This window comes from Euleptes europaea, chromosome 16, assembly GCF_029931775.1.
Source record: "Euleptes europaea isolate rEulEur1 chromosome 16, rEulEur1.hap1, whole genome shotgun sequence".
Lineage (NCBI taxonomy): Eukaryota > Metazoa > Chordata > Lepidosauria > Squamata > Sphaerodactylidae > Euleptes > Euleptes europaea.
Window position 1 is genome coordinate 44,736,893 of NC_079327.1, and position 25,428 is coordinate 44,762,320.

Here is a 25,428-nt window from a genome sequence, read left to right on the forward strand (position 1 = left end):
TGCTGTAATCCGTTTTCTAATACCCGTTTAATCTTTAAAACATTTTACACTATTACATGCTTTGCTAATACCTTTAATTGTACCCTGTTGTGTTTGCTCCAGGGAAAGAACATAATGGGTCTTTAAGTACTTATTTTTAAGCAGAAAAAGTTTTCTTCACAATTGGTTCTATTCTATTCTTTTTTTTAAAATCTCCAACATAATAGTTTAACAATGTAAAGAAATCCCCTCCCAGAATTAAGGCTGTGCATTTCTGGCTACAGTAAAATCATTATGTTGGGAAATTCTTTCAATAATAACTGCACAAATAATCAGCATTGGGAAAATGTTAATTTTTCCCATCACCTAGAGCACTTGAGGGTTTTTTCCTGCCTTGCTCCTCCCAGCTAAATCTGCTTCTTCACATACCACAAAATAGTCAAGCTCAATCTTCCTGCTAAAACTCTCAACACAAACTTCCTTTTAGGTTATAATACCTGTATGGTTCTTTTTTTTGGTTGTTTTTATTTATACACAGTTTTCTTGAAATTGTTTTTTTTTTTTCAATAGGAAGAGAAGGGTGTGTTTGTTTGTTTTAATTACCAAGTGTTAAGCCTGAATTCTTGCCAAGATCATAAGAAAGCTCATTGGGTACAGAACAGCTGGCTTAAATTTCAAGGCGTTACATGACAATTTAATAAGGAATATTAATACACTATCATTTTTGTAATATCTTTGCATTGCATTATCATTGTTTATACAAGAATCTTACTTTCACTAATAATTTTTACTGATCTCAGTAACAATTTCTATTTTTCTACAATTATAGCTTATATCAGTTTTACATCTAGTCATCTTAAAAGGGCATACTTTTACCAATTCTACCATTTTTAAGAAAAGGGTCAGAACCAGTACAACTAATTGGTGCACAAGTGTGAGTCCAAGGGCTCATAATTATCACATTATACAGTAAGACCACCTTTTTGCTTGAGTATAAGATAGTACAAATGTAGTGCATTATGCCAGCCTTACAAGACAGCTTTCAGAGATTGATTGCTCTGCATTCTTTCCACTACTCAACTGAGCCTACCTCACAGAAGGCATGGAGGAAGCCAAGATTAACAGCTGCCATTAGTGCTGGACACTTTCTTCAGAGCTTGTGACAATCAATGGCTTGTAGCCATTCAAATCTCTCTTTCTTCCGGTATAGAACTCTAGTGATAGACTGCCTCATACTCAACTTTTACCCTAACTTTTTAAACAAGTTTCAGAGAACTTAAATTAGGAGCAAACACACATGGTATGCACATTTTCACTGAGTGACACAATAATATAAGGAGGGATCCATGAAAACATTTGTAGGTACACTGAGGGGAGGGAGGAGAAAATTAAGTTCAGAAGAATCATTTCCTAAGAGGCCAATTCTTTATTTATTTTTAAAATTTGCAGCCCGCCCATTCTTGCCATAGTCCATAGCTTAAAAGAACAATGGAGAGAAAAAACTGGACTTTGGGGGGCATCTCCTACACCTAACTGCACCTCCTTAGCCTAACTGGCATCCCCAAGTTGAAGGCATTGGCAAACAGAAGACCAATTCTTCCCTCAGTCTAATACCCAGCTTTGTCCAACAGAGTGCTCACATTTGCATGCTGCTCTCTGCTACTGATGTACCCTGGAAGCATGAGGGCAGCACACACACGCAGCTTTTGGTTGAGGACCTTCTCTCAATTTTTTCCTGCAAAGATAGGGTCTCACTATTTTTTCCAGAGTCTTTCTTCTAACCTTTTAGTCTCCAAGTGCATCCATGTGTTCATACCCATTTGCTTAATTATTAGCTAGTACAACTTATACCATCTTGCTTATAAGGCAGGGTCATATAACCAACAGTCCTCAATACATCAAGAACAGCATGCTACAAGGAGACAGAGTGGACACGAAAACTAACACAGTTCATGATGTGTCATATAAATCACATGCTACAGGAAGGCAAAAACGTGGTTCACCAGCCAGTCTAATTTGAAAACAAAAAATCCTTCCTGATCCTGAATATCACAATTCATCAAATTCACACTTCAAAATATACCAACTTGAACTTCAAAACCATATAAGCCCAAAACTTGTTAAACTCAAACATCTACATAATAATGCAATATAAAACCTTCTTCCATTTTGTCATGGAGTATTCCTCCAGGTAGTAAACAAGTTTGTAGTAAGTGACACTTTCAACCTTGAGAAAGATTTACAAGTGGGCAAAGTAATACTTAATCTGTTACAAAAGGCAGAAATAATTTCACTGCGGTTAGCAAGAGCAGTGTTCGTTCATTCAACTTCAACAGTCTGTTATAAATACTTCATAGCTCTTAGTTTTAAACTCCAAAATTCTAGAAAAATAAAGTGCTGTGCCAGCTTATCTTTTCATATGCAAGATTTAATTCTAGTTTACATAAACTGAACCAGGTCAAGATTCCACATTCAACCATGCCTTTAAATTATACATTGCCTTCAGTTGTTTGTTTTAATTTACTAAGAACAGCTGAGTACAGAATTAGAACTATTTGGAAAAAAAACCCTAATCTTTTCATCAGCACATTTCTAAATGAAAAAAACACACCAGTATTACAGAAATTAATAGTTCCTACAGCATTACCAAATTGCCATTGAGGAAAATTGCAGATATGTTTTTTCACACATAGTAATAAAGGAAGTATTTAAATAGTACAGACAATGTATCTTTTGTTGTGACTGGCAATTATAAGTTTACAAAGGCAAAACAACCTTTTGTAGACAATCTTCAGGTCTCTCCACTCAAGAAAGCTGCACATTTTCGGTTTACGGGCTAAGACCGTTTGAACAAGTTCCCTTGTAATTTTCTTCTTTTCTTTGTCAGATAACGGGACATACCACTTCTGAAGTCTCAGCTTTCCCTGACGACTAAAAAGCAACATAAACTGCATCTGTAGATTTAAATGAAACCATAGTTAACATCAGTCTTTAACCACATCAAGTATGGAGAGGTATACCTTTCTAATAAAGAGCACTGAATACCAGGAAAGGAGCATTCCTAACACTTCTCACAAGCTCAGGGTTAACATTTTCATCCTGAACATTCGGCAACACAGTGCAACAGAGGGGAATAGCACTCCCCCTCCCCACCCTAGGCATGTTACTATAAATTAACTTTGTGCTAACATATATCAGATAATGCCTCCCCTCATCTATTTATTTAAAACATTTATATGCCACCTCTTCAGAGACCTGCTTGAGGCAGTTCAAAAATAAAACAAGATGAAATCATTAAAACTAACAACAGTTAAAACACAGCCAATAGCCCTGAAGCACAAAGTGTAAGTGATCCTCAAAACAGTCCTCAGACAGCACATTGTAAAAACAATTTAAAAAGATCAACCCCCTAACTAAAAGCCTGGGTAAAAAGAAATATTTTGACCTGGTGCCTAAAAGAGAGTTTAGTGGGCACCAAGAAAACCTCGAGAGAGGGCATTCCACAGGCAAGGAACCACCACTGGAAAAGTCCTATCTTTTGTCACCACCACCCTCACCTCTACAGGCGGACCCACAGAGCAGAGCTTGTTAGCAGGATCTTAACTGAAAGGATTGACAATATGGGAGGAGGTGATCCTTCAAGTACCCTAGCCCCAAAACTGTTTAGGGTCTTATAGGCAAGCACAAACACTTTGAATTGTGCACAGAAGCGGAGAGACATATTTCAACAGAACATGATTAGATTCCTGTATCCAGTCACTGATGGTAGCTTGGTTGCCCCATTTTGGGTACTCAGTGATGTACCCCAGGGTAACTCAGTGATGCATCAGCATAGGCCTGGTGGGTGGGAACGTGATGTCACTGTATATTGGGATTCTATCCCCCTGGCTCAAAGCCCTGTCTAGGGCTCTGACAGGATTGAGAGTGTTACAGGGTGGATAAAAATCAATATATATATTTTTAAAAATAAAACAGATTTTTTTATTTAATTTTTTTAAATAAAATGCTTTTTGAGGAAAAATCTACTTAAAGATAGTTTTCTATTTAAGATACGTTATAGTCCAAAGGTTATTCATCATGAAGTAAGGATTAGTTTTTAATTATGTAGAATGAGGCTGTATGCTGATGCAATGTTTACATTTTTTGGTAAATGAATTCCATTAATCCACTCACAATGTCATGCTTTTCCAGAGGTTTCCGTGAGATTATTTTGAACAATTTTTCTATCTAGAAGATAGAAAATTAAATCTTGGTTTTGCAGTTCTCAAAACTGAATTTGTGTCTGCAGAAATAACATGCCTCTTCTTCACGGCAAAAATATTATAAACGTACAGAGTTGAGAAAAAGACCTTAATCCCATTGCTCCTTTGCACATCTATGTACACAACCCCTTACCTCTTAAGTGATAAGTTTCAAGAAGTTAAATGAATAGAAGACTGATTGGAGTGGAATATATCTGCAGAAGGAGCTAGGTGTAAAGAGGGAGGGGCAAGCAGTAAAAATGATAGTGAACATTTTTGAGCAGTATTCTCCACAAGTCTTGGGATCTTTGTGTGTATATCATATTATTCTCTCCCTGGAGAAAACCTATAATGGTAGCAGGCTGTAAAAGAGACCCAGTTTGGGAATATTTTTATATAAATATTTTTATTGATTTTTGATAATAAATGGGATACAAAAGGAAAAAAGGGCAAGGGAATAAAAAAAGAAAAGGAAAAATATAAAAATAGATAAATACATATTGTGCAGTGTTAATATAACTAGTACTGCCCCCTTATAGAGTGTCATATTACATTAACTTGCTAATTAATTGTGTTTGATCTCAAATATGAGTCTGCTGAGTCTTATAAGATTTTATTGTTATTTTTTGTTTTTAATGTATTCATAGAAGGATTTCCATTTGTCTCTATTTTGTTTTTGAGTCTCTTCTGTAGTGTTTCAGTTAATTGTGCCATTGTTATATATTCGTATGCTTTATCAATCCAGGTCTCGATTTGTGGTATTCTATTTGTTTTCCATAGCGATGAAAAAACAAGTTTGGGAATATTTTAATGAAGTTCCTGTACCTATGGGTAAGGCAGGCATGTGTGCAAAATGCAAACAGTGCAACAAAGAAATGCAAGGCCTGATGGCCCGAATGAAACAACATCATGAGAAGTGCTGTTTATGTAGAAAACCATGACTTAAACATAGTCTTACTGACTAGTGATTTAAATCTGATCCACACTGGATGTACCAAGTGTACCAGTGTTGGGAGTGCAAGACCGGTTTGGTATTCTGTTGGGGTACTGCCTGCCGGATACCGTGGACTGCCAAAAAAAAAATCAGCGGGTTATAGATCAAAACAAGCCTGAACTGACCCTAGAAGCTAAAATGACTAAACTGGGCTATCGTATTTTGGTCACAGCATGAGACGACAAGAGTCACTGGAAAAGAGCCTTGGCTACTTACCGTGAAGGCTTCTTCTGCTCAGAGGGACGAAGGGCATCTTCATTATGGGTGTTTCCTTTTCCTCTTATCTCGGGAGGCAGGAACCAAATATTTAAATTTTTCTGACCTCTGAGGGTAAACGCCCCCTTGTGATCAGTTAAAGACTTTCCGAGCCTTATATATTTAAGATAGACTGAAGAAACATGTTAGTTATAATTCTATACAAGAAATAAGTTCCTAATAAACATTAACGATGAACCTTTAGGATAACTATAAGTCATGAACCAACAAACAGCGTTTAACTTGAATTGAATGTCAACTGGAAGTTAGATGTAACCATGATTACCTGTAATTTTATTTTATTTGTTTTATTTATATTTTACTGACGTCTGGGCGGGCAAGATGCCCTTCGTCCCTCTGAGCAGAAGAAGCCTTCACGGTAAGTAGCCAAGGCTCTTTCTCGCTCAGAGGGAGAAGGGCATCTTCATTATGGGACATACAAGAGCTGTCCCCCGCCCTTGGGAGGGTTAGACGTCCTGAAGTATACTTTGCAGTACTCGTCTGCCTAAGGCGGCATCTGCTGACAAGTATAGATCTAATTTGTAGTGTCTCACAAATGTGGACACCGAGGACCAAGTTGCAGCCTTACATATCTCTTCCATAAAGCACGGCAGTCGAAGGCTGCTGAAGTAGCCGCACTTCTTCCCAAGTGGGCAGTAACGCCCGCAGGAGCAGGTAGGTTACTTATTCTATAAGCCTGTGTTATGTATAAGGTGATGGTCCTACCAATGGATGCCTTGGACATATGCTTGCCCTTGTCAGGTGGTGAGATATGAACGAATAAGGAGTCAGAGTTCCTAATAATTTTAGTAAGATAAATGTAATAAATGTAAGATAATGCCCTTCTTAGATCTAGCTAGTGCCAGGCCTTCTCCTTAGGATTCTTGGGGTTAGTGCAGAAGATGTAAGCACTATGTCCTGCTCCCTGTGAAACTTGCAGCTACATTTTGTCCTATCTCAGTGATTGGTTCGAATGGTAGTTGTGTGAGTGCTGTCAAAGCTGTGTGCAGGCTCTAGTTGTGAACCTGTGTCTAACAGGAGGAGCTAAATAACTGACGCCCCTTAAAAAGGCTTTTATGTGATGGTGTTTGGTTAAGCGGTATCCAGATACCTTGGGTACTATGGTAGCTATAGATGCCAGTTGCCTTTGTAGAGTGCAGGTAGCTAGCCCTAAGCTCTGTCCCTCCTGATGGCTTCCTTGTTGTCAATATGGTAGTGACGGCCACCGGGCTATAACCTAGGGCTATAAGTCATCTCCTTTCAGTGCCCATGCGGTCAGTTTGTACCACCCTGGATTGGGATGGCATATTGGGTCTTGTAGAGGGAGATCTTGTCTGTCGGGAAGTCTCCAATGGTTCTGTATGGACATCTGAATTATAGATGGGAACCACGGTCGTCGCAGCCAATATGGAGCTATGAATCTGACTGATGCTTTTTGAAGTCGTACCTTTCTCAATACCCTTGGAGGGAGGGGGGGAACCCGTACAGTAGGTCGTGTGGCCCTGGTGACATTAAGAGGTCCATTTGTTCCGCCCCCTGTTGACGGTACATGGAATAGTACCTTGGCAGCTGGTGGATGATGCTGGATGCAAACAGATGAATCTGTGGCGTGCCGAATCTCTGAGTAATAAGTTGAAAGACCTCTGGATGTAGAGACCATTCTGCCTCGCTGATGTCCTGTCTGCTGAGCCAGTCTGCTTGTATGTTGACTGTGCCCTGAATATGTTCTGCTGATTTTGATGAGAGGTTGGACTCGGCCCAAGGAAAAATGTAGTCGCTTCTGAGGATCGTCCTGATTTCTAGGGCACTGATGTGAAGATTCTGTTCTTGATAATCCATGTTGCTTGAGCCATTGTCCCTTGAGTGTGGCTTCCCAACCTGATAGACACGCGTCCGTGAAGATTTGAATTGGTGTTGGACGGAGATACCAACTTCCTTTCGTCAAATTCTGAGACTGAAACCATCATACTAGTCTTGATCTGACTTCATCGGTCAGGATGAGATTTCTGTCACTTCTTCCTTGGTATGTCTCTTTGGTACGGCCTCAAGAACCATTGAAGAGGTCTTGCTCGTAAGCGTGCCCCTTGAACCGCGGGAATGCATGCAGACATGTGACCCTTCAGTTTGGTCAGGGACATTAGAGAAGGCGACCGGGAATTAATCGCTTTCTTTGCTAGAGATGAAATGTTGTGGATTTTTGTCCACTGGAAGGTATAAGGAGTTTGTCAGTGTGTCTATGTCCATCCCCCATCTCTCTCAATCGTTGGGATGGAATTAAGTGGGTCTTTCTGAAGTTGATTATGACCCGTGTTCTGTTAACCTCTTCAGAACTCTCTCTGAATGATCTATGCTCTGCTAGTTTGAGCTTGCGCAAATCAGAATGTTGTCTGAGAAGGGTGCATTCTCACGCCCTCCTCGCGCAGAGATGTGACTGGTGTGTCCAGAACTTTGGTGAATACTCGAGGAGGGGCGATGATAACCCGAATCGTAAGGCCCTGAATTGGAAGAGGTGTCCCTTGTACGGGAACCGAAGGAAACAACAATGTGCCGGGTGTATTAGAATGTAAGAAAATGCTTTTCCCTGAGGACCTGTGTGACTGACTTTAGTGTCTCCATCCTGAAGCGCTTTAATGGGATAATCTGTTCAGAAACTTGAGGTCTAGGATGGCTTTCCATCAGCCGCCTTTGTTGGGAACAGTAAAGAATACTGAATAGACTCCCAATGTATGCTCTAATGGTGAGACTGGCTCCATCGCCTTGATGTCTAAGAGGCCTCTGAAATTCTATGGATTTTTTTTTTTTTGGGGGGGGGGAATGTTGGAGATATTACTAGTCGATGTGAAGGAGTGTAAGAAAAACTCTATCTGATAGCCTTGTGAGATAATGTTTGTGACCCAGAGGCCTGGTTGGGAGGTGACCACTGACGGTGTAATAGGCTGAGCCTGCCTTCCACTGACTGGTGGCTGGCGTCACTGTTTGGTTGGGCGGTAGGGTTTATCCCCTTTATTGCCCTGGAAGGTGGAGGATTTTGGAGATTTATTGAATCGTCCTCCTTTACTAAAGGAGCTGCGATTCTGGTTCCGGTGGTTTCTAGGTTGATCAGGTCTGTATCTTTGAAGTATGTGGTATGCACGAAAGGACATAGAGGGAGTGATCCCTTGGATTCCTTGCGTAGAAACTTGTCTTTGGTCTCCACTGATATGGGGACCAAATTGTCTCCAAGCAAGGTCTTTCCCTGATACAGGAAGCCCATAATAACCAATTTTGATCTATATACTCCGCTTGCCAGGGGCGTACCCAGAGAGCCTTTCTGGCAGCTGAGGCTGTGGCTAGCGTTCTAGCTGCATATGACATGTTATCTAAGGAGGAATCAGCTAGAAAGAATACCACTCTCGAAAACATGGATGACATGGTATCTAAGGTAGAATCAGCTGGAAGGATACCACTCTCAAAAAAAAAAAAACATGGATGCCCTTCTGGCATCTGATGCTGCGGCTAGTGTCCTAGCTGCATATGGCATGGCATCGAAGTTCGAATCAGTTAGAAAGAATACCACTCTCAAAAAACATGGGTACTCCTGTAAAGGCGTTTCTTTCTTCCTGTGGAAAAAGTTGATATAACTTCCTAGTCCAAATTATTGCCGCTCTGTATACTAGGGCAGATGTGATAGAAGCGCTTGATAGTGAGTGCCAAGGCCTCTGAGCATTTATGCCTGCTAACTCTGCCTTCCTATCTGTAGGGTCCCTAATCATGGCAAGGCCATGTAACAAGGTTGAGGGAGTGAAGGCAGTGACAGGTGATTCTACTGAAGGCACTTTTAGAATTTTAGAAGCACCGATAAACCAAATATAAAGGGTTCCTAGAGGCTGTGGAGCATTGTATGGGTGCCATTGGTTTCTCCCGCTCTGCTTTCAACAGAGTTAGAAATAATCAAGCGCTGGCACAAACCTATCTGGAGTCTTTTCTCCCACTCTGAGTCCTCTGAGAGATCAAGAGTAGCTAGGTTTTTATGCCAATGCAGAAGGAAATCTTCTGCGTTAAATACTATAGACAGTCTGGGTACCAATTGGCAATTTTGTGACCATGAATTAGCTTTCAGCGCTGCTTAGGCTGGCCAGCACGTACTCTCTTGGTAGTACTTGGACTGGTGATTGGCTCACCAGGATCTCAGGCAGAGGTCTTCCACATCACCTACTACCAGAATTGGCCCTCTGCATGCCAATCCGACGCTCTGCCACTGAGCCACAGCCTTTGGCTGATATTCTGCCCTTTTAGCAATCAGATTACTGTTTGTGGTGCTGGAGGGTGTGATCCCTACGATCCCTGTATGGATGGGGCAGGATAAGGAAGTTGTACTGCCCTTAAGCCATCTGAGAAGGCGTTTTTAATCAGGGCGGAGAGCTCTGCTCTTACAGGAGTAAAACAGGCTGCATCTATGGGGGGGGGGGGGCGAAGTCACCTTACCGGCAGTCGATGTCTCCGTTGATGCTTCCCGTCCTTGAATAATAATAGGCGAGCCGCCTGAGGACGGAGCATTGCGAGGCAAAAAGGCGAGCCGCCAGCCTCCTTCATTTTCCCCGTTTGTGCAGTGTGGGAGAAGTGGCTATAGCCGCTGTGTTCTCCTGGCTGCTTCCCGCTGCTTCCCGTCCTTGAATAACAATAGGCGAGCCGCCTAAGGACGGAGCACGGCGGGCGAGGCAAAAAGGCGAGCCGCCAGCCTCCTTCATTTCCCCCGTTCATGCTGTGTGGGAGGAGCGGCTACCGCCGCTGTTTTCTCCCGGCCGCTTTCTTTTGCGATCTGGCAGTCGCGTCTTTCAGGCGCGGTAGAGCAGCGTGCGTTTTGCAGCAGGCATTTGGCGCGCTTGTTAGCGGTCGAGCCAAGCCGTTTGTACTTGCCTGCGCCGTTCTTGCCGCTTTTGCCTTTCCCTTTTGAGTTTTGGTCCTCAGGTCACCAGAGTGACTGTCCGAGGGTTCATCTAATTGTAGTGGTAAGGCCACTAGCAGGCTAGGGTCTAAATTGGCAGGCGCTATATAGCTGTCCTGATGCCGATCCGCCAATTTTTTTTTTTTTTTTTTTTTTTGGCGGGAAAAGACCCTTCTGAGGAGAATAGGCAGAAAATTAAGACAGTAAATAGAATTGAGTAGTAGATTAGTTAGGTTAAGTTTAGGTTTGTTAAAATAAGAATATTTTTAGGTCTAATAAGTAAGGTTAAGGTTTCTCTATTATTTCTGTAGCAGAGAGCTGCTAGAAGGCTGCTCTCCCGTTCAAGGCAGGAAATAGAACTGATCACAAGGGGGCGTTTACCCTCAGAGGTCAGAAAAATTTAAATATTTGGTTCCTGCCTCCCGAGATAAGAGGAAAAGGAAACACCCATAATGAAGATGCCCTTCTCCCTCTGAGCGAGAATGACAGTCATGCTAGGAAAAGTTGACGGCAGCAGGAAAAAAGACCCAACAAGAGATGGACTGACTCAATAAAGGAAGCCACAGCCTGCAATTTGCAAGATCTGAGCAAGGCTGTCAAAGATAGGACATTTTGGAGGACTTTCATTCATAGGGTCGCCATGAGTCGGAAGCGACTTGACGGCACTTAACACACACACACACACACACACACAGCCTGCTGCCCAACTGTCTTCCTGTCTGAGCTTGTGGAGGTGGGCCTTTTTTGCCTGGTTCCCCCCCCCATCAGTTCTGCCCCCATACTGTTGTAGTTTATTCCCTGATTTCCACATGCATTTCTGGGACTTTATTTTTCACTTCGGGATTTTTGTTTCTCCCCCAGGGTTTTTCCAGTTTTCCAGTGTGTGGAAAAGCCTGTGGTCTCTGATGTAGTGTTGAAAACTCCTAGGCTGGCTCAATTGGGGGACTTCAACATCCATGCCGAGGCTACCTTGTTGGGAGCAGCTCAAGATTTCCATGAAACCATGGGCCTGTCTCAGATAAAAATAGGCTCCACACACTGTGCAGGGCAGTACTTCTGTCCAAGCCCTTGTTGACCTCTAGAATGGGGAAATGACCCAGGCAATTTACACAATCTTGGCACCTTCTCAGGCCTAAAAGCCTGGGCAGCCCCTTGGTTTACTGAGGGGCTGTGAATGATGAAAGGGCAGGAGAGACAGCTAGAGTGACAGTGGAGGCACTGGCTACAGCTCATCCATTCCAAATTTAGACTCTTCATTAGCAGCAACAAGATCAGATGGCTCCAGAGTGCCCATCTGTCCAGTTGTTTGGGATACCTTTAAGCTTGAGCAGTTGGAGAATGTGGACAGGATTAACAGAAGTTTCAGAAGTACCACCTGCCTGTACAATCCTTGCCCCTTCTGTCTGCTTAAATATGACTGGGGAAGGGGCTGGTGGACTGGGTCGGGGACACAGTAAATGCTTCCCTGAGAGAGGAGGTGGTCTCTCCTGTCTTGAAGCAGGTAGCACAGCATTCATTTCATTCCATTTATTTACTAGCTCCTTTGACCAAAGGTCTTGAGCTTAACCATAACAATAATACATTATACATAAAATAAAACACCAAATAATCAATTTACAATACCCAACATATACTTAAAGTTAAAACACAGTAGAAATGTAACTACTAAACATAGCATCACTAATACCATAACAATCAGTGTATTCCCCCTGAACCAGCCTCATTGAACTGAGATCATTCAAATCATAGAATTTAATCCAGCATTGCAGCCTACGTGCTTATTTTATTTTGACGTTTAAGCAACATCACCTCTGCCAGAAATCTTGCAACAGAACTAGTTATATCAGGGTGAATATCTCCCATTATATGGGATATCACCCAGGACTCTAGTGGAAGTTTGTATTTATACAATATTGGAGTAATCCACGCAACCTAGGAGCTGACCAGACAGCATTCATTCCTAAAGAAAGCTTCTCTGGACCCAGGAAAATTGAATAACTACCATCCAATCTCAAATATACCATTTTCGAGCTGGTGACGAGCCAACTTCAGGGATTCCTGAATGAGGTGGGTTGCTTGTATCCATTCCAATCTGGTTTCAAGTCTGGTTACCGTCAGATCATGGTATCTTTCTGGATTGCCTTTCAGTACTGGGAGGCAGTGTTCTGCAGTGGTTCTGAACCTACATTGAGGGCAGGTTTCAGAATTTAGCACTGGCAGATTGCTGCTCTGCCCCTTGGCCTCTGGCCTACAGGGTTCCCCAAGGTTCCATCTTGTCCTTCATGCGTTTCAACATCTATGTAAAGCTGCTGGAAGAGGTCATCCAGAGATCTGGGCTGAGTTGCCACCAATATGCAGATGACACTCAGCTCCATCTCGGTCTACCAGCAGATGCCAGGCAGGCTATGGAAACTGAACAGGTGCCTGGAAGCAGTTTTGGAATGGATGAGGGCTAACAAGCTGAAACATAATCCAAGAGAGTCTGCCAGTGCAATGGTGAAGAAATTGAGTCCCGTGAACATGTCTTCTTATACTGCTCTCTCCATCATGAGTTTAGATCTAAGACTATTCAAGAAACTCTAAGAAATAATACAGGGCTACCTGATAAAATCTGTATCCAATGACTTACTAGAAGATAATAACACACAAACTTTGATATGTGTGGCCAAATTCTGTGCTGCTATCTATAAGGCCCAAAAGGATGTAATGTACAAATATGTACAATTTGATAAATAAACGTTTTAGAAGCTAGTTTGCTTACCTTTTTAGATATGGGATTTTATTGATATATTTTATTCTGTGGACTTTTCGATTGTCTGATATAGCTTTATTACAAATTTATGTTGCTGTTGATTAGATGTTCTACTTTTGGTCAAGTGACCGTAAAATAAAGATTGAATTGAATAATCCAGACAAAATGGAGGTATAGGTTGAGTATTCCTTATCCAAAATGCTTGAGACCAGAGGTGTTCCATATTTTGGATCTTTCCGTATTTTGGAATATTTGCATATATATCATGAGATATCTTGGGGATGGGACTCAAGTCTAAACATGAAATTCATTTATATTTTATATACACCTTCTACACAAAGCCTAAGGGTAATTTTATACAATATTTTAAATAATTTTGTGCATGTGAGACATCGTAGGGAACCTGTCGGCGGCGCAACCAGACTGCACACGTGCCATTTTATTACCGGTACCCTGTGTGGGCGCTCAAAAAGCTTTGGATTTTGGATCATTTCAGACATTGGATTTCCAGATCTGTACTACTGGTAGGGAGAAGGCCTGACCCAGGAAATGAATTAACCCTATTCTGGATGGGGTTGTATTCCCTCTACAGGAGCAGGTTCATAGCTGGACCTGGAGTCCTGTTCAATAAACAGGTGGCAGCGATGGTCAGGGGTGCCTTTCACCAACTTCAGCTGGTGAGCCAGCTGTGGCCCTTCTTGGGCAGAAAAGGTCTTACCATGGTGGTACATACATGTCTTGGTAACATTTAGATTAAATTACTACAATGCACTCTACCGGAGGCTGCCCTTGGAAAACTATCCCCAAGTGGCAATTGGTACAGAATGCTGCAGGCGGAGTGTTGACCGGAATGGGTCATAGGGCCCATATGACTCCAGTCTTGTTCCAGCTATGCTGGCATCCTATTACTTCTGGGCTCAATTCAAGGTGCTGGTAAAGACCTTTAAATCCCTGTATAGCCTGGGAACAGCATACCTAAAAGCCTTCTCCCATATGAAGCTACCCATTCACTCCAGTCATCTGGAGGCCTTGCTTTGGTTGCCCCTACCATCTGAGGGTAGACAGATGCCAACCTGAGAAAAGGCTTCCTTAGTTGTGGCACCAAAGTTTTGGAACTTCCTCCCCAGGGAGATTAATCTGATTGCTTCTATCGGTGTGTTCTGCCAGTGGTTGAAGACTTTTTTTGTTTTATTCGGCATACCCTCAAATAACCAATATTACCCTTCCTCCATCATTCTGGTGTTGTTTTTAATGGGTTTTATTGAATTATTTCATAATTTTAATGCTGTTTTTCATTATTCTAATGTTTTATGTGTGCTGCCTTGGGGACCCTGATTGAGTGGAAAGGCAGCATGAAAATGTTTTTAATAAATAATAAACAAACTGGAATAGCTGTAGCCACAGCTTGGTTTGATGGCCAAATGCTATTTGAAGGCACACTTCAAGAACTCAGAATACATCATATTTTACTATAGGTGTTAATGTATGGCTAGGATGTCATTGGTTTGTCTCTCTCGTGTCTCACTTTTCTATCCAGAGATCAAAAAACTGAACACATTGTGAACTCTGCCCTGCATCAATCCTGCAAAAGATCAGGGAGGAATGTTCCCATGCGCAGCTCCGCGGGATGGAAGGGGAGTGGTCATCATTTTCGTCACCACTTTGTGATTGGCTGATGCTGGTTAAAGGTTGACCTAATGCCTAAGTTTTTTTAAAAAATGTTTTTTTTAATACCGGCATGCCGGTATACCATGATATCTGCATTAAACTTTCTCGGTTTTAGACCTCCCCCCTCCTCTTGGATCTGCCTTCACTCTCTGCCTTTGCAAAATAAAAACAGCGAGGCGGGTGCTGGTTCCCCTGGGCAGTGAAAGAGCTCCAATGGCGGGCGGGGGTGTGTGTGGCTTCCCGCAGACATTGGAGGAGGGCTGCCCCTGTATTCTTGGCGAGGGGGGGAACTCTACTCTCATTCCTACCCGAATTGCGTCCCCCTTCACAGTAGCGGCTGCTGCAGCAGAGGGATGTGTGTGTGAGTGTATAGGAGAGCAACAGCAAAGCTCCCAGCCACATAGTTCCACTTCCATGTTTCTTGTTACTGCTGTGTTTTCTCAAAAACTGAAGCACCACCTGCCCACCAATCCAACTTGCTGATGTACCAACATGCCATCAATAAAAATATTCTTTAAAAAAAAATAAGAACAATGGAGCACTTGGGACAGGTACAGGCATTCCAGGCAATGGCAGACATGTTACAGAGTTTCCCCAAGAAGAAAATGGGAGGCGTGGGAGGGGAAAGTGGAATGGGGGAGTGTCAGAAGGAAGGGGAGTTGACCAGCGTGCTACATGCACCAGTAAGCACTCGCAATTGCCGCAATTCTTTATTTACTTTCAGGACAAAACTGGGGTTGGACCTGGAGGCAGGCGATGACCATGCGTTACGACAGCAGAGATTCGCTACATGCACGGGAAAATCGCAAGACAAATTAGCCATGTGTTTTCGACCTATGTATAGGACTATATAGGCCCCTGCCTGAAAACCTTACATTAGCAGAATGTGGTTACTTCTGACTGGATTATCCTTTAGAAGTCTTCCCATATTAGAACACATGTGCATTGTCTCTTAAGTATGAAGCTATGAAAAATACAAGGCAAACATGGGTTTTTGCTTGAATCAGGAAGTTTCACTATTAGTTTGTGAACTATTTTCTACATAGCGAAGGTGAAAAGAGAACTCTGTCCCCTGTCCTCTGTAACAATTCCAAACTACTTTTGAGAAATTAGAGGTGTAAAACTGCAACAGTAGCAGATCTATTCAGTGAATTTTTCATTCAAGCCACTGATTAATCAAGCAACAAATTCAAGAAAATTTCTCCCCTGAGGCTACTGTCATGAAGAATTTTCTTTCTGCTGCCCATTCCAAATATCCTCATACAAAACAGCTCCTCTACACTAACTAATAAGAAAATTGATACAGGAAGTATTACAGACATATTCTTCACATTCATCAATAGAAAAAACTGATTAATTTCAGTTCATCCCAGGATTATTATGAACAGTTCCAAACCAAATGACCTAAAGCCTCTGTAAAAACACAGAAGTAATGAATGGTCTGCAAAATTTATTAATTTATTCATTTATTTAAAACATTTGTTAGCCACCTTTCTCCCTTGCGGCACTCAAGGCAGCTTACAATATAAATAAAACACTAAGAAAGCAAAATAAAAACAATGATAAAACCCACAAAAGTCACATTAATACCGCCAATTAGGCCTGCCAATGATAAAAGCTAAATCAATCAAAATACAGTCCTAAATAAAACTGACTTCAACTGCCTCCTGAAGATTGACAATGAGGGGGCCGGCACACCTCCCTGGAGAGGTTGTTCTAATTGTGGAGCTGCCACAGAAAATGCCCTCTCTCATGTACCCACCAAACCAGTGTCTTTAATGGTGTGACCGTCAGGAGGGCAATCTTAATTCCTGGGCAGGAAATATGGGAGAAGACACAGTTCCCAAACTATGTAGGGTTTAAAGCACAAAATTAATCCCTTGAATTGGGCTTGGGAGCTGATCAGCAGCCAGAGCATTTGCTGTACTATTGGGGACATATACTCCTAATAGCTGGCCCCAAATAGCAGTGTAGCCACAGCTGCAGTTTCCGATTCTTCAAGGGCAGCCCCAAGTAGAGCACACTGCAATAGTCCCGTCTAGTTGTAACTAATTCATGGATCACTATGACTAGAGCTGATTGACCCAGGAATGTATGCAGCTGACACAAGAGCTAGCACTGGGCAAATGGACTACAAGCTATAGCGGCCACCAGCTTTTCTAAGGTGAGCACTGTGTCAAGAACTCCCAAGCTGCAAACTTGGCTTTTCAAGGGGAGTATAACCTCGTTCAAGAAAGAAGAAACCTGAAGTCCCTGATCTGCCTTTCAACTAGCCCAGAGAATCTCTGTCTTGTCAGGATTAAGTATAGGGAAGAGTGATTTGCATAATTAGACATTTTACAAACAAGGCATGTAGACAAAGCTTTCCCCCAAATGTACATTATTTCAGTTGGGAAATTTTCAGAGCATCAGACTTCTTATCTTTGACCTATAGTTAGAGCATGCTATTATCAAACAAAGAAGTGAGCCAGAGATTACCAATTGTGGTTATCTCTCGCTGAAATTTCACAGGAAAACTCTAGAGTAATGCACGCAAGAATGTTAAAAGGCATGTTTCTCCCTCTACCTTTAAACACACAATTAGAAAACAAAAAAGAAATACACGGGGCCATGAAAACTTACACAAAAACAAATATTTCTTTAAGATGCTACAGGACTCCTTTTTGTTTACACTGCAACAAACTAACATGGCTACCACTCTTGAATTTGTCATTATTAGAAAAGACATTTTTACCTTGGAGCCAGAGCAGTCAAGATAAATAAATATGGAAACCTATTACCACACAACCCACACATTTTTAAAACTGAAGGTACTGGTGTTTACCCTCTGTTTAATCACAAAGCAAAAGGAATAATGCAGCTGAAAAACCCACTTGACACTGGAAGTTGAGGGGGGGGAGAAGAAAAAATTCTCCCAAATGTTTCAGGATCAGCACAAGGGAGAGTCTAGAGTTACTTTTTAATTTAATGATTCCCAGGATGGTGGTTAGGATCCAGCCAGCGAGTCAATGAGCTGTCCTCCAATAACAGGATAGGTGCTGGACACTGATGACAAAAGATCCAAGAATATGAACAAAATGCAACTTTTCCTCAGTGAATTTTCACAAATGAATGTTCTTAGTGGAAAGTGTAAGGAGTTCCCCCATCATCACCATTTGCTCAATAACTGTGTTTTAGAATGGCCACAGTTCTCCCTCATCATAGTGTGTTTCGCAAAATACATAATTCAGCAGGGTAACAGAGGCAGCCCACTGCAGCAACAAAAAGGAGCTTTGTGGTACTTTAAAAGTTAAGAGATTTACTGAAACATAAGCTTTTCCGTACTATGCAAAATCGAACCCATTTATTCCATATTCACAGGCGCTTCTGCACCCGTCGTTCATACACTGGAAGAACAGAGGATGGAGACCAGCTGGCTATCCTCTCTGGGAGTAGCAGGGGAAGGAGATGCTAAAAAGTGGATTAAAAGAGATTAACCTCCCCGCATCCCACCTAAGAAGAATCACAGATCCAATTCCATATATTCAGTTACCAAGGAAAGAGAGCAACCCCTTATAAACTGCCCCACCCTACCAGAAAAAATAGATACACGGAAGGAGGGAATAAGAAAAGCTAAACATATCACCATTCAGAAAGATATGAGTAGCACAGTCCGGCTCAGGGCTGAGGTGGTCACGAATGGCCACCTGATAAAAATGGACCCAGTTTCTAAATGGGCTGGTGATGGTTTGAGGGGGGGGGGTTATAACCGCTTCCTTCCAACTAGTTCATTACAACCACCCCTCAAACGGTCAGGGACGTACTCTCGAACGAGTGGCACTTCTATACAGGGCCGGTGCTCCCATTAGGCGAACTAGGCGGCCGCCTAGGGCGCAGACCTCAGAGGGGCGCAGAACTGGCCTGAGGGGCACCGTTTTAAACAGAGCCGTTTCTCGAAAAAAACGCAACTGACAATTCATATTTTTTATTTTAAGATAAGATAAGTTTTTAGTATAAGGTAACATAGAGCAGTTCCTCAGTGGAACAGGCTTCCTCAAGAGGCGGTAAGCTCTCCTTCCCTGGAGGTTTTAAAGAAGAGGTTAGATGGCCATCTGTCAGCAATGCTGATTCTGTGACCTTAAGCAGATGATGAGAGGGAGGGCATCTTGGCCATCTTCTGGTCACTGGGGGTGGGGAGGTAGTTGTGAATGTCCTGCATTGTGCAGGGAGTTGGACTAGATCAGTGGTTCCCAACCTTTTTGGTATGGTGACCCCCAAGTCTGAATTTATTTGGTATGGTGACCCATCCAGATTTTAGATGCCCTAGGCCAGGGGTCCTCAAACTTTTCAAACAGGGGGCCGGTTCACTGTCCCTCAAACACTGTTGGGGGCCGGACTATAGTTTGAAAAAAAATATGAACAAATTCCCCACGTGTGCGGGGGAGGAGGTGGCGGCCGAGGGGGCTCTCCGGAAAAGCATCCTCCTCGCAAGCCAGGACCTTCCCCCTGTAGTGGTTAAGAGTGGCGTTTTGGAGTGGGGACTCTGATCTGGAGAACTAGGTTTGATTCCCCACTCCTCCACGTGAGAAGCGGAGGCTAATCTGGTGAACCTGGTTGGTTTCCCCACCTCTACACATGAAGCCAGCTGGCTGACCTTGGGCAAGTTACAGCTCTGTTAGAGCTCTCTCAGCCCCACCTGCCTCACAGGGCGTCTGTTGTGGGAAAGTATGGGAAGGGGATTGTAAGGCAATTTGAGTCTCCCTTTAGCGGTACAGAAAGTTGGCATGTAAAAACCAAGGCCATTTACGCACTGGAGGTTTTGCCTTGGATTTGCCGCTCTCCAAATGAACATTTTCCCCATCCGAATTCTCCAAACTCTGCCCGGGGGTGGGGGGAGCTTACTTTTGAGTTCTGAGAATTCGGATGGGGAAAATTCGGATGGAGAGCGGCAAATCCAAGGCAAAACCTCCTGTGCATAAATGGCCACAAGTCTTTTTCTTCTTCTCCCTGGAGATATGCCCACCCACCCCCCCAAGGGGCCCCTACAATTACCTCCAGGCCACAAGGATACCCCCGGGAGGAGAGAGAGCCCCGAGCCGTGAGAACGCTGCCCGACTGCGGCCAAAACAGGAACGCCAGGGCCACGTTGGGCTGCATCGTGGAGGGCCCCGAAGGACCAGGCGCCTCTGCATGGAGCTCGAGGTGGCCAGGCCCAGCCAGGCCACAAAGCTAGGCAATAAGAGAAGTCTCCCGGTGGGGGATGCTGCGGAAGAGAAGGGGGTGACTGGGCCCAGGAAAGGGGGTTTTGGGCCGGGGAGGGTGAGAGGGGGAAGGGGGCAACCGGGCGGCGCGCGAGGCAGCAAGACGCCTCGTGTGCCCAGGAAAGCAGGTTTTGGGCCGGGGAGGCTGGGAGGGAGAGGGGGAAGGGGGCGACTGGGCGGCGCGCGAGGCAGCAAGATGCCTCATGCGCCCAGGAAAGCAGGTTTTGGGCCGGGGAGGCTGGGAGGGAGAGGGGTAAGGGGGTGACCCGGCGGCACGCGAGGCAGCAAGATGCCTCATGCGCCCAGGAAAGGGGGTTTTGGGCCGGGGAGGGTGGGAGGAAGAGGGCGAAGGGGGCGACTGAGCGGTGCACAAGGCGTCTTGCCGCCTTGCGCCGCCCAGTCGCCCCCTTCGCCCTCTTCCTCCCACCAGGAAAGGGGGTTTTGGGCTGGAGAGGGAGCAGGGAAGGGGGCGACTGGGGCGGGAGGGAGGCTTCCGGCTGGGCGCATGCGGCCAGGAAGCCCAGAAAAGCTCTGGGGAGGGGGGCAAGGGGGGACTGGCTTCCTCGGTCCCCGGGCCGGACAAAAGCCCTCCGGGGGCCGGATCCGGCCCTCGGGCCGTAGTTTGAGGACCCCTGCCCTAGGCAAACGATGACATTTACACTCATCTAGTTCAACATTCCATTTTCTACAGTGGTTAACCAGGTGTTTTTGAGAAACCAGCAAACATCACACAAAAGGTTCAGCTGCCCCAGTATGAACCCCAAACAAGTGGCATTCCCCCATACATAGCCTTTGCCTTTGGAGGTTAAGATTCCAGCCTCTGACACACACCCCTCTCCTTCTCCATTACTTTATCTAATCCCCCCTAAGATTCTAAGAAACTCAGTCTAGCAACCATCAGGACACGAAATATTGTTGAAGGCTTTCACGGTCAAGAGTTCATTGGTTCTTGTAGGTTACCCGGGCTGTGTGACCGTGGCCTTGGTTATTTTCTTTCCTGCTGGCGAAACGTCAGGAAAGAAAATACCAAGACCGCGGTCACACAGCCCAGACAACCTCCAAGAACCATCAGGACACGTTTGACGCGATCCATACCTCTCTATGCAGTGAAGAAAAAATGCCAACTAATGTATGACATGGGAGATAACTGTTTCCAGGGTCAGATCTCGGTTTCCAAAATCGAGCCATGGAAAAGCGGGCAGGGGTGGCCAGCAGGGCTGGCCCTTGACCTACTCTCAGAGGCTTCATCACCCACTTTTGGGTCTTGACCCACAAGTTGGGAAACACTGGGCTAGATGACCCTGGTGGTCCCTTCCAACTCTATGATTCTCAGTATCACAACAGTGATACTGTTGTATTAAGAGTAGCAGTTCTCTTACAAAGGAATTTTAAAGGGAGATTGGAAAGAGAAACTGCTGAATTACAGTTGATATTCAAACTAAAGTCAATGCATTTACCTGGGCTGAATAAAGACCTTGCATTCATGGCCCATTACCAATGCTGATTTCTCCACACCCATCTCTCCCCTGGACATCACAGACTCTTCTGCATATCACACCTAATCCCATCAAGCCTGCTATTCACATTGACATACTGTTCCTCTACTTAAAGACTGATGGAGTCACATTCTAGCTGTATCTGAAGAAGTGAGCTGCGGCTCACGAAAGCTCCTACCCTACCAGAAAATATTTTTGTTAGTCTTTAAGGTGCTCCTGGACTCTTGCCCTTTTCTAAGTCTGTCTTTCAAGTATAGGAGAGTACTTATAAACTACACTTCTATACTATACTTAAAGACAGATGGATTCACATTCTAGCTGTATCTGAAGAAGTGAGCTGTGGCTCACGAAAGCTCCTACCCTACCAGAAAATATTTTTGTTAGTCTTTAAGGTGCTCTTGGACTCTGGCCCTTTTCTAAGTCTGTCTTTCAAGTATAGGAGAGTACTTATAAACTACACTTCTATACTATACTTAAAGACAGATGGATTCACATTCTAGCTGTATCTGAAGAAGTGAGCTGTGGCTCACGAAAGCTCACACCCTACCAGAAAATATTTTTGTTAGTCCTTAAGGTGCTACTGGACTCTTGCCCTTTTTGAACAGTGCTATGGAACAGAATGAATTATAATGTCTTATAAAAAGTTTTGTAGGAAACCATCAGGCTTTTCTTTTTCTACAAACTGGTTAGCTATTGGTGGGGGGGGGGGCACAAGCAGTTAGCCTTGCCTAGGGCGCAAAAAAAAAAAGACTGGCACCGGCCCTGCTTAGATAGGTTCTCAACTGACACATACCCAGCACGTGGCGTCGGTGGGAGCGCGCACAGGCCAGGGGGAAGGGGCGGCGGGGAGACCCCCTTCGCCTCTATGAGCCGCCGCCGCCGCCGCGCCCCCGCCCTTCTGCACGCGAGAGGTCCCTGTCAATCAAGAGGCGCCTCTGACCGTTATATGCGCGCGCACGCAAGGGCCAACCGCGCCGCATCCCTTACCGTTACTCGGCGACCGTTGGGGGCGCGTGCACAGGAGCGAGGGAGGGGGGGATTTAAGGCAGCTGTGAGGCGAGGAAGACAATCTCGAGACTCCCGAGCTGGACAGAGAAAGCTACCCTCTTTCTTTCTTTCCTTTCTTTCTTTGTCTCTCTTTTTCTTTCTTTCTTTCTTTCCTTCCTTCTCCCCCCCCCTCACCCCACCTGCCCGCCCCCAGAGCAACTGAAGGGAAGAGAGGGGTGGCTGGCGGCCAGTAGCCCAAGCGAACGGGGTTGGGAGGGGGGCGTGGCCAAGGAAGGAGGACGAGGGACGGAACCCGCTTCGTTTCAACCGCAAAACTTCATTCGCTCCCCCGTAACAGGCCAGTGTACGCCCGGCAGGAGGAGGCGGGACTCCCCAGCCAGCCAATCGCTGCGACGGAAACGTGCGCGGGAGGGAGGGAAGGGTCGTAACCGCTGAAGGCAACAACAATCCCGGCGCAGCGGGTTGGCAGTGAAGAGACCGCGGACCAATCGGAGGGCCGGGTGGACAGAACGTTTTTCCGTTGAGCCAACCAGCCGCGCAAAGGGGAACACGTCCAGCCAATCGGAAGGTCTGGTAGACCCCCCCCTCTCCTTGTCCGTGCAAGCACAAACCGGTCTGTGACACCTAGACAGCATCGGGCCGAGTGCGCATGCGCAGTTCTGCGGACGGGAGTGCTGCTCATAGTCGTACCCGCATGTCATCGTTAAAGTAGGTTTTCTGTTATTTCTCGCTTTGTGCCTTTGCCTAAACTGATTGGGTGACTGTGTTATTATAAAAGGGCAAGAGTCCAGTAGCACCTTAAAGACTAACAAAAATATTTTCTGGTAGGGTAGGAGCTTTCGTGAGCCACAGCTCACTTCTTCAGATGAAGAAGTGAGCTGTGGCTCACGAAAGCTCCTACCCTACCAGAAAATATTTTTGTTAGTCTTTAAGGTGCTACTGGACTCTTGCCCTTTCCTACTACTGCAGACAGACTAACATCCACTGTGCGTTATTATAAAGCCTCCTAAAAAACCAGTAAGAAATCCAAGGTAGAAAGCTGTCGAGAACATCAGAAGTTGGCACATGAACTCAGTGGATCCAACTTTAATAAAATCAAGATACCCACCTCAGGCACTTTTTTTCTGTACCCTGAATCTAACAGCTGTGTAGCTACCAGGCAGGAGAACCACCAAGATAAAGGGTGGGGGGGGGGGTTGACAGAAGCAAGAAACCCTTATAGACACCCTTGAGAATAATTCCAGAGAGGGGGTCTGTTGCTTGCGGCAAAAATAAACAGGAGTTTAGTGAAACTTTAAAGATAAACAGAATAACATTCCAGGATAAGTTTTCGTGGGCTAGAACTCACTTCAAATAAACCCGATTGCCCTCAAAGAGACTTAGATCCATGTAGGTGGGGTCTGAATAGGTATTGTACACATTGCCTCTGAATTTATCCTGGGTGGCATTAGCCATTTCTGAACAGATAACATTATAAGGAGCATTGTCAATGTACCTGGGAGCAGAACCAGTGGCTATACAGGGCTTTTCCCTTCCCCCCTAAATGAGCTGAGCGTGAGCGGTACAAACCCACTCTGACACAGCAGCATGGGCCATTGCCCAGAGGACAATTATGATAGTATACTTAGGGACCCGGGCAAGCCTAAGTATACTGTCTGCAACAATCATCCCCAAAACAATAGATCCGACTGAATATACATCAGCAGAAGTATGCATTGCTTCTTCCTTTGTCCCGCTCCTCAAAAACTGACTGGCTTATGTATGTATTATGGGCTTTACCAATGAAATCAGAGAAGGTAATGTGCACACTGAAAGGAATGTATTAATATCAGTACATCCATATGAAAGAGGACATATATATTGGGAGTGGGGGTATAGATCTCAGAAGCAGCTCTCATGAAAGTTGCCAAATCAGTTAACAGATTATGTGATCTAAATGTTGATGTGTGGAAGAAGTGCATGCACAGAGCTAACTTACAGAAAAAGTATCTGCATTGTGCTCTGCATTCTCTTTATCCTTCTTTAAAAGGCAAGGCATCCATTGTGCTGCTTTTCCTCGTTTTGGAAGAAGCCTGCCACTTCAGCAAGTAATTTTCTTGGGTGCTATGGGTGTTGCCTGAGATTCAGACACTCTTAGTTACCTCTCTAATGGCTTCTATAGGACACAATGTGAGTCCTTTCTTCATTGCCACCATTTACTGTGTAACAGAAGGCCTTGCTAGTAAAAGGGATAGACAGAGACTACCCTCTCTAGCAGCCAGGAATCAAAGAACGGGGAAAAACCTCTCTATTGTGGCTTCAGAAAACAGCGGTACCCTTACAGGATAATACACTTTAATAATAAACACAAACATCTTATGGAAAATTCTACATTAAAAGTGCTGCAAAAGGCATGCAGGAATAGCCCCAGAGACCAGATAGTGCATAGGGTTGCCAACCTGGAGCTGGCAACTCTAAAAGTACATCAGGAACATATGGCAGCACAGCACTGTGTGGCAGAGCTGCAAATCTGAGGGCAGGGGCAGTTTCTGGAAAGGGTTCTATCCAGTCCATACTGACAAATCCTTTGGTGTTCATCATATGTTATAGGTAAGTGCATTTCTATTGACTATTGCATGCTTTACATGATGGGACTGCTTTTGAAGACAATTCAGATACTGCACTTGATGCAAATATTCAGCAGCCTGTCTTTTACCAAGGTAGGTTGCACACACCATATTACAACTTTTTTGCAGTCCTTACATTGGTTGCCTATTGGTTTCTACATCTAATTCAAAGTGCTGGTGCTTACCTTTAAAGCCCTTCATGACTTGGTGACCATGTACCCAAAGGACTACCTTTCCTGATATGAGCCCATGCAGCAGCTTTGCT

At 44.4% G+C, this 25,428-nt stretch overlaps 1 protein-coding gene across 4 annotated transcripts in view; it reads right to left on the reverse strand.

The window, feature by feature from the left end:
- Nucleotides 1-22,613, reverse strand: part of AP1S2 (adaptor related protein complex 1 subunit sigma 2) — a 51,380-nt gene extending 28,767 nt beyond the window's left edge. For all 4 annotated transcript variants that reach the window (XM_056861987.1, XM_056861989.1, XM_056861990.1 and 1 more), the window contains exons 1-2: nt 22,537-22,613; nt 2,755-2,933 (exon numbers count right to left, since the gene is read on the reverse strand). In XM_056861987.1, coding sequence (XP_056717965.1) covers nt 2,755-2,933 — 179 coding nt within the window. In that variant the 5' untranslated portion in view covers nt 22,537-22,613. The remainder of the gene's footprint in view (nt 1-2,754; nt 2,934-22,536) is intronic.
- Nucleotides 22,614-25,428: the final 2,815 nt, after the last annotated feature.